At 35.2% G+C, this 15,317-nt stretch overlaps 1 protein-coding gene across 2 annotated transcripts in view; it reads right to left on the bottom strand.

The window, feature by feature from the left end:
* The window catches only part of Ask1 (apoptotic signal-regulating kinase 1), a 101,534-nt gene that overhangs the window by 43,213 nt on the left and 43,004 nt on the right, over positions 1 to 15,317 (bottom strand). For both annotated transcript variants that reach the window (XM_083124086.1, XM_083124087.1), the window contains exons 14-19: positions 14,951 to 15,078; positions 10,101 to 10,238; positions 8,893 to 9,059; positions 7,878 to 7,973; positions 3,212 to 3,351; positions 203 to 331 (exon numbers count right to left, since the gene is read on the bottom strand). In XM_083124086.1, the coding sequence (XP_082980212.1) occupies positions 203 to 331; positions 3,212 to 3,351; positions 7,878 to 7,973; positions 8,893 to 9,059; positions 10,101 to 10,238; positions 14,951 to 15,078 (798 nt within the window). The remainder of the gene's footprint in view (positions 1 to 202; positions 332 to 3,211; positions 3,352 to 7,877; positions 7,974 to 8,892; positions 9,060 to 10,100; positions 10,239 to 14,950; positions 15,079 to 15,317) is intronic.

The raw sequence follows: 15,317 nt of genomic DNA, 5'->3' as shown, positions 1-15,317 counted from the left end.
CAGCTCTGGCCTTAGACGTTGGTCAGACCAACAAGAATTTTTCTGCCTCCGAGATAAACTAAGGAACCTTCATTTAGAAGATACTTGCTACCACTGATGCACCGAGACGAAAAGTTGACACAAATACAATTATTTGAATCAAACAAGGCAGACTCTTTTTTCCCTTCAAACTTGCTTACAAGTTATTTTGGCCAACACTTACCTGTCATCTGGAGAACTTGCAACTCGACCACCATGGCTGTTCTTTTCGCATTTGATCACTCTGTCTGCTGGCACGGAGATGCTTCTGCTAAACTCCTGAGGAGCAGCCAGTCTGTTCGCCTTCTTCTTCCTGTACATAACCAATCAGCCCTCATAATAAACAAGCTAATGTTTAAAATATATGCAAAACTCTTAAGATTTCTAAAATTATAACTGGGGCATTTCATGTCAAAGTGCCTGTGAATCGCAATTTTTGAAATTAAATGAAATGCCATAACTTATACATAATTAAGTTAGAAGGTAGAATATATTTTACATATAGTTTGTTTATTTTAATTTTTTGATGTCCTTTTGTATTCAATTGCATCCACCGTGACACCCAAAAATAATGAATTTCTCCTTCAAATGTTCCATTTCCCCTTCAACTACACTAGAATACTACGAGGGTCACTATTTATATTTTGAGCCTTGGCAACACTGATTGAAGTTAGGCGCGATTTGACATTTGCACGGAATCGTCTGGCATTATTGACCATAACGTACTTCAAATGTTTTGTCAATAGCTTGATTTGTGTTGTTTATGTTACCTTGGAGATTGCGCGACAACAATAAAATGGAATTAACTCTTGAACATTTTCGTGCGATGATTTTTTACGATTTTCGACGTGGATTATCAAGACAAGAGTGCATCGATCAACTTACTTCCACATTTGGCGATGAAGCCCCATCCTTTGCCACTGTGAAACGCTGGTATAACGAATTTAATCGTGGCCGCCATTCGCTCACCGACGAGATTCGCGAAGGTCGTCCAAAATCAGTTGTTGTTCAAGAAAACATTGATGCTGTGCAAAACCTAATACTGCAAGATCATCATGTGACATAATGTGAGATTGAGGCAACCATAGGCATTAGTTCCACCAGCATATATAAAATATTACATGATCATTTAGCTGTGAGAAAGGTATGTTCTCGTTGGATCCCACACAATTTGACAAAAACTCAAAAAGACGCTCGCGTCAATTGGTGCAAACAAATGCTCAATAAATACAATCGTGGTGCTTCAAAAGACGTATATAAGATTGTAACAGGTGACGAATCATGGATATATGCATATGAGCCGGAACGTAAACAGCAGTCGACTGTATGCGTGTTTCAAGATGAACCCAATCCAACAAAAGTTGTTCGCGCTCGAAGCACATCGAAACAAATGGTCGCCTGTTTTTTCGGGAAAACTGGTCATGTGGCAACTGTGCCTTTAGAGGAACGTAGAACGGTCAACTCTGAATGGTACAAAACAATTTGTTTGCCAGAGGTCTTTGGTCAAATACGGAAAACAAACAAACGCCGTCGGATCATTCTTCATCAAGACAATGCCAGCTGTCACACATCTCGTCTAACAACCGACTTTATGAACAGTCAAAAAATCGAAGTGATGGGTCATCCACCGTACAGTCCTGATTTTGCACCCAATGACTTCTTCTTGTTCCCGAATGTCAAGAATAAATTGCGTGGACAACGATTTTCGTCGGCGGACGATGCCGTTGATGCGTTCAAAAACCATATTATGGAGGTGTCTCAAGAAGATTGGAAAAACTGCTTTGACAAATGGTTCAAACGAATGCAAAAGTGTATTGACCATAAAGGAGAATACTTCGAAAAACAATAAAGCAGTTTTCAATGCCAAATTCCTGTTTTTTCATTGTTAGGCTCAAAATATAAATAGTGACCCTCGTAATAGGCGAATTACCTTCTTTCATTGTCATAATTTGAAAATTCACTTAAATTAAAGTAAATTTCTTAAGTAAAGAGGCAGTGTCCCACCTGTGACATAAAATACATCGGAGAAAGTACTTTAAGTGTAATTATGTTTAATCAAGTGTGTTTAGTTTCACAATTCATTGCACAGAAACTGTAAATAAAATGTTGGTTAACTATTAGTAGAATAGTTACTTTAATGCCAAAAATATATTCTGGACATTCAACCAGTAACAATGGAATGCCACCCAACTGCAACATTAATCAAACTAAAAATAAATGTTAGGTGAAGGGAACACATTTCTAACGAAAACATTACATCAGTAAGTATTTAAATGCCTATAACAACCGTAAACTAAAAGACAAACAATTCTAAGATTTGAGAATACATACTTAGATACAGTAGAACCTCCATTTTACATTTTTCAGACAACCAAGCTGAAAAAAAATTTAAATATGGAAAAATGCAAAATCTGGGGACGTAAAATCGAGGTTCCACTGTATTATTACCGGGGCCTGGATTTTTATGACTTAATAATATCTGAAAAATGATTTATGACCTAAAAATATCAATAAACTGACCTAAAAAAAATATTTTAAAATTTTGTCATTATTTCAGAGTATGACAATTCGTACGGCATAGTTTTTATTTCTCTAACGTTAGAACTGAAATTTCAAAGTGTGTGTAATGTTAAGTAGAAAAATCTGTAAAAATATTAAATTATTCAAAATTATTGCAGTAGGAAATGTCAAGAGGAATGTTGCTTTGTTCCTACATTCACGTGGCGATAGAATTTTTGTTTTCATTGTTACACACATCAAGGCGATAAATGTCAGTTCCTGGCTAAAAATGAGTGAGTGAAACATAATGCAATTACATTACTTTTTTTTACAATTACTCCAAAAAAAAAAGTCCAGAAAAAGAAGTAAAACGTGAAAAATAACTGAAAAATAACATAAAACTAGAAAAAAGATAGAAAAATGATGTAACACTTTAAGAAATGGCCAAAAACTTAAAAAAATTGAAAATATGACACAAAAATGCACAATAAAATTCAAATTTTTATAATCAGAGGTTCATATTCAGGATTTTAATACTTAAGAGCAATGCATACTACACAAGGACAAAAAGATGACATGTCATCAAAATCTGGGCCCTGATTATTATTTATACAATTTTGCAAACTTGGTGCCAGTGCATGATAAAGTACACACAATCATCATAAATATTTTCCAATGAATTTATGATACTCACTCAGTTAAGAAGGCATCTTCCACCAATTCTGCAGCAGAAGATCGGATGTCAGGATCTGGTTCAAAACATCGCAATATAAAAGTTTTGGCTCTTTCTGACAACTCTGGTGGTATTTCAGGATGAACTTTGTAATATCCCACCTAAAATATGATTAGGAATCGGGTGAGAAAGCAGAAATGAGTATGATTATACTATCAGTAGAGGCATGCACATTTAGTTTTTGACAAAAACACGAAATGTGAAATAACACATTGTAATGTTAATTTTTCATGTTTCTGAAAGGTGTGAGGTGCATTTTCCTACCCTGTTTTGTCACGAAATGATGCGAAATAGACTGTTAAACACGAAATTTACCGTTTATATACCGACGCAACACTTTCTGAAGTCTGAAGTATCCTATGAGTTATGCAATTCACGGAAAATTGATTAATTCTGCTGTAAATATTTGAGAAGCAAAAAATGAACCCTCTATACAGAAATAAACTTAATATTCTGGTAAGGACATAAATGTGCTATTAGAAGGGATATGTTTATTTTGTGTAATAGTGCAGTTTTTAAATCAAATTTGGGATTATATTCACATTTTTAAAACCAAAATGTCATTTTATATACCACTTTTTCACCACTATAACAGTGAAATTTCATTTTATTTACCACTTTTGAACCAGAAATTGACTCTGTTTTTATACTGAAATTTTGCTTTTTTATTTACCAAAAATATGTGCCTCTAACTATCAGGAATATTATTTATACATAAATGTGCAGACATAATTTTAAAATGCTCATTTTACAAAACAATCTAACTGCACGTTGAACCGCTCCCTCTCAATAATACAAGTTATCGAGCTACAAGAATGTGTTTCCACTCAATGCACTTGCCGACAACAATAATGCTACTTTTATTTCCTTCTGTTTGCAGTGCTGAATTTCAGTTAAGATGATTCTCTTCCATTGTCTAGGAAGCTGCTTACGGTAAGCAGTCGGCACTCAAGAGCCTATCTGTTCAGTCTGCAGTTTTCAAATAAAGGTTCGACATTGTGAGATAACAGCTTAGTTCATTGTCACCGAGAAGAGAGTGTAAAGAATATGATACTGTCCATAATTGGATTTGTGGGTAGGGTGTCTGACTGCCGTGTGGGAGACTCGGATTCTACACCCAGAGAGTGGGTGATTTAAGGTTGGATTTTTTCTGGCCTTGTCCCTGCACAAAGTGGCACCGAGGCTCACCCAGCCTCAACTAAATGGATACCTGGGGGTTAAAGGTGGCCGGGAGCAGGGGGTAAAGGTGGCTGGGAGCATGGTGCTAATCACATCACCTCCAACGTGACCAAGATCGATAGAATGTGTGGGGCCGTACACCCACATCCCCTATATATGCCTCACGGCATGGTGCAAAATGCACAGAGAACTTTACCTCTTTTTACTATCCATAATAAGTATGGTGATAATTTGTATTACTTTATCATACTACAGGGAGGTTATTTCAGTCTTTCACCGCCAGCGTGGCGGCCGGTCGTCGGACTCTTCATGCAACAGGTCCCGGCAAATTGCGTTCAGGAAGTCCGTAACAGAAACCGCTTGTTTTGTAATGTTTCCACTTTTCACAATTACAGTTACAATTACAATTGAAATAAGCACGTACCTTGTCGCAAGGATGCTGGAAAAGGTGTCCTCCCACATACAAATATTTCTGGCACCTTATTTCTGACATCTAATCTTAGATTAGACATCGCTACTTAACCTCAGTTGACAGAAAGGAAGACAGCATCCCGGCGCATAAAGCAAACCGAAAGCGTAAAATGATATTTAAAAGTAATAATAATGATGATCACTAACCTCCTGTGTTATAAGAGATGTTGAAAATGACCTACTTCAACAGCAATACAACACGTTTCTTAGGTTCAAGAGATCCTGTGTCTCGTAATTGCCTGACCACTTTTCTGCAAGAGTTCGTTTTCACGTAATTATCGTACATAAAAACTCTTTGTTCAAGACTATATTTGTTTAGCAGAATAACTAATGAATGAATAACAATTAACACACAATAAAGCACTAGCACGCCAACTCAATAACACAGTATAAACAACACACGTACTGATAAATGCAGACAGAAGTGAACATGAGCTTAGACTCTCTAGCTCTACGTCTGGTAGCCGACAGTGTTGCTAACCATTTTCCGGCAATGTCCCTAAAGACGTAGTCAAAACCTCCCTACAACTGACCAAATGCCCTTAAGATAAGTAAAGCGACTAAAAAAACAACACCTCATTAGCATGCAAAACAGAAGATAAAATATACACATTTACTTACCAAATCTTTCTGCTCGGTGCTTCCACAATTAATGAAGGAGCGAATTTACAATACATGACCCCTCCCCGATTTTTTTAATATTTTGCATACTCACTAATTGAGGCCTCCTAATCACGAATTTCAAGTTAAGATTTGGGGGGTCACGTGTAGAAATTGCAAAATAAGTGACATTGAGTGGTCCGCGATCGGCACGATTGCTTATTATTTACCGGAAGATTTTGTGTTTCCAATACTTAAAAAACGAAATATACATTCCTGATATTACTACGACCCCAAATTTCAACTATGTTTGCCTATCCTAACCTAACCTAACCGTACCTGAATGGTTCGTGGGGCTATCCGTCAATGGTTTGTTGGGCTACCCGTGCATGTTTTTTTCGAGCCCAAATTTTAACTATGTTTGCCTAACCTAACTTAACCTAAACTTACCGAGAATGGTCAGTGGGGCTATTCCTGAATGGTTTTGCGGTAATTGTGATTACGAACCGATAAAAAATATTATTTTCGTAGCACTTTAACGGCAAACGTTCATCATCGAAGACGCCATTTTCGTATCCTGCAATTTTATGATTGATGTACTGTTGCCAAATTTACCTGTAATCAAATCAGTTCTTCTACATCGTGATTGTCGCTGTCACATGTAAGCACGTTCTTTGGGCAATATACTGAAATCCATAAGTTTATTAATTAGCCCACAGCCATCCTCCTGCACACTCCACCTAACAATCTGTACAACATTAACAACTTTTTTACTGTTCTCTTCCGCCATTCTTACACGATCCATGCTCTCCAAGTATGAAATCAACAGTGTGGCAACGCTGTAGACAGCGTAAGTAATTTTAATTTGTTCATATCAACAAATATGGCTACCATACTTGTATACGGAGAATCATTGCGAGAATTGAAAAGCTTATTTTACAACTTCTACACGTTAATGAACATTTTTTCCCCCTCACCCCAACATGTTAACTTGAGATAAATAATCACGAATAATTATTTCGTGAGTATAAGACGTAGCATAGAAATTACAGAAGGGTCCGGTATTGTAAATTCTTGCCTTAATGAATAATAGGGGTGTGCTGGACAGAATTTTTTGGGTCGGGACGGGAATTTTTTTAAATCCCGACATTCGGGACTGAAAAATTTGCAATTTCCCGACCAAGTCGGAAAATTTTCTGGACGGGAAATGTTCGAAATTTCCCGAAGCACTGGAAATCTCGAATTTTACAAGTCATTTTCACTTTAAGTGATTGTTTTTGCATTTCTAGAATAAAAACTTACAACTTTCGATAAGTTCCAGAAACTTACAAGGCAGAAAACGTCGAGAATTAACGACTTTTTAAAGTAAAGAATCCAGCACACCCCTAATGAATAACGTTGAGTCGTTTACTGTTGATTATGTTATTTGAAGTCATACATGCTGCTGCTGTGAAGAGATAGATGTTGGTTGGTGATGCTGTATTTCCTGCATTCTTTAACAATTTTGGTCCCATTTTATTTTCCTTTTTTGTTTTTGTATCACTTAACATTGAAAATATTCTTTCCGTTTCCGCGTTAGAATGCGGCAATGTTAGCACTATTTTCGCGAGAGTGGAAATGTTTTCAAAAAGGAACTTGCCTTGAAAGTTTTTGGTAACCGATAACATGTTCCAAAATTCTGATGGAGATCTGTTAGTTAGTTCTTTTTTCTCCTCCTCGCTAAAGTATCCAGATAAACTAATTCATAAAATGTAATTTACCAAGATTGAAAAAAGTACCTACGTTTTCCCTCATTTGGCAAAATCTGTCCCTACGTTCCTACGCGGGCGAAATTTAGTGAAAAGTCCCTATGCGTAGGGACATGTCCCTACGGTTGGCATCACTGCCGACACGTGCAGTATGAAGCGCCATCTCGCGGCTGACAACTCACCCAACCCCCGATAAGCTGCCGGCGCTGTCGCGACAACTGAGGATAAAGTAGCGATGACTAATCTAAGATTAGACGTCAGAAATAAGGTGCCAGAAATATTTGTAATTGCGAGGACACCTTTTCCAGCATCCTTGCGACAAGGTACGTGCTTATTTCAATTGTAATTGTAACTGTAATTGTGAAAAGTGGAAACATTACAAAACAAGCGGTTTCTGTTACGGACTTCCTGAACGCAATTTGCCGGGACCTGTTGCATGAAGAGTCCGACGACCGGCCGCCACGCTGGCGGTGAAAGACTGAAATAACCTCCCTGTAGAACTAATACTATTCATACTACTACTACTATTTGTACTACTACCCTTGCGTTCCCAACAGGCTTCTGGTCAGAGGTGTCCCGGATTTTCACTTATGAAATATAGTAACCCTATACTAATTAAATGCACTAACCTTAAATACAGCTGCTTGTGGAGATCCAAGTTCTATAAAAGGAGGCTTTCCTGTAGCCATTTCCACTATTGTACAGCCCAAAGACCAAATGTCTGCCTAGAGAGAGAAAGCAACAAGTATTTAAAATAATGTGATGTCTTGTGGTGCCTTCATTATACAGATAAGCATAATAACACTTTCTTTTATATTTTGGTAAACCCACAGCTTCATAAGAAGAAGAAAGAGAGGCATTTACATATGGTTCCTCTTCCAAAATTTTGATATTTTGATCTGGTTTCCACGACATTCGTCAGAATTTTTCCAAGGGTTCAAAATAGAGCAATTCCAGAGGTAACAGGCCGACAGTTTAGAAGCAGTTTTTTTTTCATATTTTATTTCTTTGTATTTAAATCATATAACACAGGAAATTTAAAAGTAGTAGTATTTCATTGATAGCAAAATTTTTTAAAATGTATTCTGTCAGCACCATATCAAAATAAATTTGAAGGTTAACAGACTGACAACTGGTAATCTATGAATCAAGATGCTCTGAATCGAAGTTAGTGGAATAGTATTTGATGAGGTAATTTTTTATACAAATTTTAGAGTGTAGATAGTGGAATTCACTCAGTGGGTAACTTGAGAAAATATCATCATGCTACTTGGTAGGAAAGTTTCAGAACATATTTAATTTCCTTTAAAAAATAAGAGACTTTTGGCCAACTTATGCCTGATTCATAATCCAGGAGAAGAATGAAACAGTGGTAATATTGTGTAAAAAAAAAAACCAACAAATAATTCATGCAAGCAACACCAATAGAACAGAGAAACTGTTATAATTTTTGCATTGTTTACAATAAATCAAGTCAACAAAAAGCATAAATCTGCTTCAATAAGCTTCTTTTGAGAGTTCATGAGCTTGGTGTTTATGCATTATATAATTTCTCTAGAAAACTGAGAAATTTGAATCCTTACATATGAGGAATACAATTTAAGTGCCCATGTTATCCACATTAAGATACAAAGATATGCATACCGGTGCACCGTAGCCTCTTTGTCCTTTGTCGATTACTTCAGGTGCCATATACTGCAAAGTCCCAGTAAAGGTCTCTGTGCTCGGGCAAAGCCCTGCTAATCGTTTGGAAGTTCCAAAATCCGAGATCTTCACCACACCACTGTACGTGTTCACCAGAACATTATCACCTGCAATAAATATGCAAAGTTGTAAATATTTTTAATTATCAGAAGTATGAGGTCCGGAGATACCATTCTCCTAACACAGATTCTTACCAATTGTGAAATTTGAATATTGTAGAAATTTATGGTTGATCAAAGTTGCTATAAAAGCAAAAATGCACTGCATCACAAGTATGTGACATGAATTGGTCAAGAGTTTTATTCTCAAAAACACACATTCACTTACAAGATCATCTAAATAATAAAATTTGTTATTTTTTGTAATTCCCATAATTGATTAGTATTTTACTCACTTCATGAGCTACTCGAACACCTGGGAAAGTATCAGCTAGAATCAGTTGTAAAATCTGAACCAATATCACTCAAACTAGTTGATAAGAGATATTGATATCTTATCAGTCTTATTTATGTAATGCATGTAAACCGATTACATGCTTTATCTGTGATAAAGCTTATTCTTCTTCAATGTTTTTAACATATCAAAATGTCAATGCAGAATGCAGCTATATCACATAAGCATTTGTCACTTATTTTAAAATTTAACATCACCCCAGACAAAGTGAACGTATGCTAAGATCCATACGACAAAAGGATACCATCATGAATTTATTTTCTTTAAAAGCCTCATTAAAACCAACTAAACTAAACTATATCTCACAACAGCCGTCTGTGGACCATAGTCTGCCAAGCAGTTTTTACATTGGGTCACGTGTGAATGCTACGGTGTTCTGGCTTTCGAGACCAGATATAGCTACTTCCACTTGTCATGGTTCTCCAACTGTCCTCACCATGCTCAGTCAACGACGACATTTTGGGGGCTCCTACAAGGACTATGCAGGAGCCCTTTTAAAGCCTTATTGTAAAATACAAACTACTAAATAATAAAGAGAATATAGAAAAAATTTAAATTTGCATCATGGCTATTCTGATTACTGAGCTTTATCCCTATGTTGGTAATAATAACAAAGAAAAACTGATCGAATTATTTTACACTATTCTTGTAAGCTAAAACATACACCATTAATTACAATAAAAGAGAGAAATAACCTTTAATATCCCTATGGACAATTTTTTGGTCGTGTAAATATTTAAGCCCTTCCAGTATCTGCTTTGTGTAATATGATATTGTGGATTCATTTTCCTTCAAGGGTCCCCATTTTGATCTCAGTAAAGCTGACAAACTTCCTGAAAAGAACAGAAAAAAAATTAGCTAACCAGAAACTGCACAAGCTAAAGATTTCAATACCTTTTGTATATTATTAGAAGAAATAGGAATCATTGTTGACAAATGTAGTTGCTACTGATCACTTTGACTAGTAACGGAAAAAAAAATACATCTGACACACTTAAAACCACTGCCCAAATAACATTAAAAACTTTTGACAACACACAGTCCCTTCATCAGACATTTGTCTTTTTTAAAAATTATGCAGTTATGACAATGGGTTAAATTTAACAAAAACATAAAGAAGCAGTTATACAATGAATTTTGTCAATAATGTTACATCCTTGGAACATAACAACTCAACCAAGGATTATCTATCACAGGATGGGACACTGAGCATATTCTCTATTGACTTGTGCGAACACTTTTCTAAGGCCTTTTAAACTATGGACTATAATAATAATAATAATAATAATAATAATAATAATAATAATAATAATAATAATAATAATATCATCTTTATTGAGAGGGCGTGTTTCGGCGTGTATACCTACCCAATACAAGCAGAATCATCTGCCAGGGGTAGACAACGTACTCGAACAGTGAGAAACTATCAATTAATATGCATAATGACGTTTGAGCTCGATATTTGGAAAGCAAATCAACTTTTTTCATTGGAATGTAATAAATAAATAAAAGAAATAATTAAAATTGTTGATTCTTGTCTTGGATTGTCCAAAGGAAATACCTAGAAAATATTCTAATGTCTCATACATTTACTAAATATATATGATATTGGGTCATTTTCTGGTTTTCGAAAAATCCAAGACAAGAAACAACATTTTAATTCTTACACTAAAAATCTTACTTGATGGTTCATTATTGTAATTGATTTCAGGATTTTTTTTAATTTACATTGGAGTTTAATGATTGCAATCCACGTGATATGCAATGAGATTAACAATAATAGGACTGGAATATCTCCCCCTTGCACTAAAATAACAAAGTACCCGTAATGCAGCATATTTACCACAGAAGAAATATTGTACTGTGGGGTAACAATGAAAATCCATTGCATGCAAATACAGAGGAAGAACGTAGCCATATATTGTCAAACTATAAGAATTTGTAACGTTAACTATACAAGTGCATTTTCTGTTTTAATTTCACTCGCCATAAGTTTACCTTGCTCATTATCTTCTACCCATCTGACATTAAAAAACAGCCACTATTCCAAAATATTGTTAATATGTCTAGCTTTTCCTTAAACAAAAAAACCATTGGCGGATGCAGTCAAACCTCATTTGAAGGCTAAAAGGAAGATTTATTTTCTCATTACACTTAAATTTATCACACCATTAAGCCTTGTTTCCATGATTATGAAAAACTAAATATGCTGACCAAGGCAGTAATTTATTTTATTAAAAACATAAACTAAAACGTAACGTTTCAACCTTCTAGCAAGGTCTTCATCAGACTCTGTATCAAGTACAAAAGTAACAAGATACACCAAAAAGGGCATTATATATACACAAACATTACTCCCTCCAGACTATTAGAAAGTTGTTAGGAACTTTCTAGCAGGTGGCTTTCACTTTCCAACTGTACTTTCACCTAAAAGGCTAAACATAATTACTTTCATATAGAATGTGAAGAGATATTCATATAGAATATCTCACACTCTTTTTCCTTCATTTTTCTCCCTTCTCCTCTCCTCTTTCTCTCTTGTCCTTTCCACTCTTTCTAACACCTTCTTCCATTCTTTGTTTAACTTCAGTCCCCCATTCCAGTTCATTATGTCTTCTTCACCTCTCTTCTCTATTTCCTTGGCTTCCTTCCATTTTATCACTAGCATTCTCTTCTCCCTTCCTATCTGCTCAGCCTCATCCCACTCTATGTCCTGTTTCTCTCGTGTGTTTAAATATTGCATTTCTCTCTCTCTTAAGTCGTACATCATCCCTATGTTGTTTCAACCTGTCTTTCAGCCTTTTTTTCGTTTCCCCTATGTACACACTCTGACATTCTTTACATTTCACTTCGTAGATACTCCCTTCCTCTTCCTCTTCTCTGTTAGAAAGAGTGGAAAGGACAAGAGAGAAAGAGGAGAGGAGAAGGGAGAAAAATGAAGGAAAAAGAGCATGCTCTTCACATTCTATATGAAAGTAATTATGTTTAGCCTTTTAGGTGAAAGTACAGTTGGAAAGTGAAAGCCACCTGCTGGAAAGTTCCTAACAACTTTCTAATAGTCTGGAGGGAGTAATGTTTGTGTATATATAATGCCCTTTTTGGTGTATCTTGTTACTTTTGTACTTGATACAGAGTCTGATGAAGACCTTGCTAGAAGGTTGAAACGTTATGTTTTAGTTTATGTTTTTAATAAAATAAATTACTGCCTTGGTCAGCATATTTAGTTTTTCTTAAATTTATCCTACGTTAATTTAAATTACAAAAATGATGTAGATGATTTCTTTGCTTAAAGTGATCAAACTCAACTTGTCTTCTTAGACTTCTTACAGGATGGTATGTAATCAATAAAAGGGCAAGCTAGTGTAATCTTACACAATACTCAGTCACTGACGCATGTAAAAGTTTTGTAATGAGGTCTATGTAAAACACTAATACCCAATTCTTAGTATTTCTATATTATGCTTGACAAAAGGCATAATACGTCTTGCAAGCACAGGCCTTAATTACAAAACTACTACTTTCTAAAATATGACAGGAATAGGATAAGAGAAATCACAGAGGCGTTAAAATGTTCCACAATGAATGCAAATTTTGTTGCAGAAAGTAAAATACAGAAACACAAAATCCAAACACATTTACAACAAGAACGCTTGGTTCCCCGTGTGCTTCCACAGGTTGGTCAATGACCAATTTTGAGAGTAGAGAAATGTGTCATAATCTCTTATGAAAGTCTAAAATTTTTACAACAGCTTTATAAAAAGATTTAAGTGCTTGAATATGCATGGCGAAATGCAGTGCCAAACAAAATGTAATACAAATATACTTTATAGTGTAAAAATAAATTATTTTATGAGTTAGCCTCTGGTCATGGACTTTTGGCAGATCTTGTCAGGGCAGATCCTATTAATTGTCCATCATTTTGGGACTGTTAGTTTTCGTCCAAATGGTTTGAGGGCGTTAGCCACTTCCATTTCCGACGGAAATGTCATATAGGAAATGTTTAAATGCTTGTAATAACTGTAAACTTCAAGAGGAAGAAATCAACAATGCAAGCAATATAGGAAAAATTATGCATACAAATTATTTTAATACTACATTTTTCATGCTCTAATGTTGATAAATTATTATAGATACATACTATATACATAGGGACTAAACAGAACGATATTTGGGCCTTTGGTTCGATCCCAGTCATTCCCATACTCATTTTTCTTCTTCTAAAAGTCTCATACCTACCATGTTATTGTTGCAAAGATTAGCCGCAACTTAATTTATAAATGGTATATTCTATTTCTTACCAATTGCATCATTTTGAATTTCTTAAATGTCTTCTTTCAAAGCAAATTTAGATTACAGATGTTCATAACATGACCTCAAAATAATGATATCTAACCGGTTTGTTGTTACCATGATAAAGTATAGAACACATACTGTAAAGAACACCAGTTCAAGCTTTATAAAGTCTTTATTTTTCCCAGCACTAAGAAGTAAAAAAGAGCACAGAGTCTGTTAGGATTGCTTTTACTATGTACTTTACAAAGAAAGTACAGGGTGTTTCACTCAATCTCGGCCCATTATTTTCCTTCATAACTTTCAAACAAATGGACGCAATTCAGTGAAATTTGATATGGACATGCCTTGCTGTACGAGAAGCATGATGACCTCATAGCGAGTGTTGTAGTTGGTTGCCATCAGCACCGAGGCATGCCTGGACATGCCTCTCCATGTTACGTAAGGTATTCATATCCTCCTTCAAGCACAGCGCAGGTGTCACACGAGTTGCAGTAGAGATTAGCACCAACACACTTGTACCCTTCCGTAACTGTGCTTCTCATCCATGTCAAATTTCACTGAATTGCGCCCATAGTTTGAAAGTTATAAGGTAAAAATCAGGGGCCAAGAGTGAGTGAAACACCCTGTATGATGCTAATTTTTTTTTAATAAGTTAAGGAGTTACATATGGTCTCAGAGGTATTCATACAAAGTAAGTTACAATCAGGTAAATAATGCATTATGAAATTAATGTTAATAAAGCAAAGAATTATGTAGTAATCGTTAATACATGCATGTAAAAAGTGGTGTCATTATTTAATAATTAACTGGAATGAATCAATATGAAAATTTTACCCTAAAACCAATAAAATATTGATATAAAATTTAGTGATAACTCATATTAAATTGATCAGATATAAAAATGGAAAATATTTTACGAAAACCTTGAATGATCCATTCACGTCATAATTAATGTATGCGACCAGGTGACTTCAATGGGCTTTGCCATAGAAAAAAGAAACTGCATATATTGAAATTAACCTTACAAAATCAGGATATATATTCATATAAAAAAATTAAACGGCAGAATTTTACATTAAATTGTTAATTACAGAAATACATGTAGATATTGATACAGCCTTGGTATCTGCTGATTCCTAATAACTGATTTGGGTCACCAGTTCCAAAAGAAAGGGTACTTTAACATTTAGCATGCAGTAGAGAAGGTTAATGTATTTTATGAAGTGTGCCAAAGTCAATTTTATATGCATACCTCCAGGAACTTGCTCCATAAAAATTTTGAAAAATCCATCCTCAGACACTGAGCCCAAATACTGCACAATGTTCCGGTGTCGCAACTGAGAATGCAACTTTATTTCTTCATGGAGTGGTTGCACATCCCTGTTCAACAATTAAGAGCATGAAAAAATCCATTCGACAACTATTAAGAACTAAAACCAAAATTCCATACAGCTAATCCATAACTGATTATTTTCCCTGTGCTCAACTTACATGCAAGTTATTATTTATTATTTTCAGTTGCGTTACACTTATTTTTTCTTTTTTTAAAACTATGTAAACAGGGTCCTGTTTACATTTTGTTCATGTTTTTTTAAAAACTTCTTCATAACATGATTTAC

Source organism: Lepisma saccharinum, chromosome 6 (genome assembly GCF_977018435.1).
Source record: "Lepisma saccharinum chromosome 6, izLepSacc3.1, whole genome shotgun sequence".
Classification (NCBI taxonomy): domain Eukaryota; kingdom Metazoa; phylum Arthropoda; class Insecta; order Zygentoma; family Lepismatidae; genus Lepisma; species Lepisma saccharinum.
The sequence above is the reverse complement of the archived record's forward strand: the minus strand, read 5'-3'. Positions and strand labels throughout refer to the sequence as shown.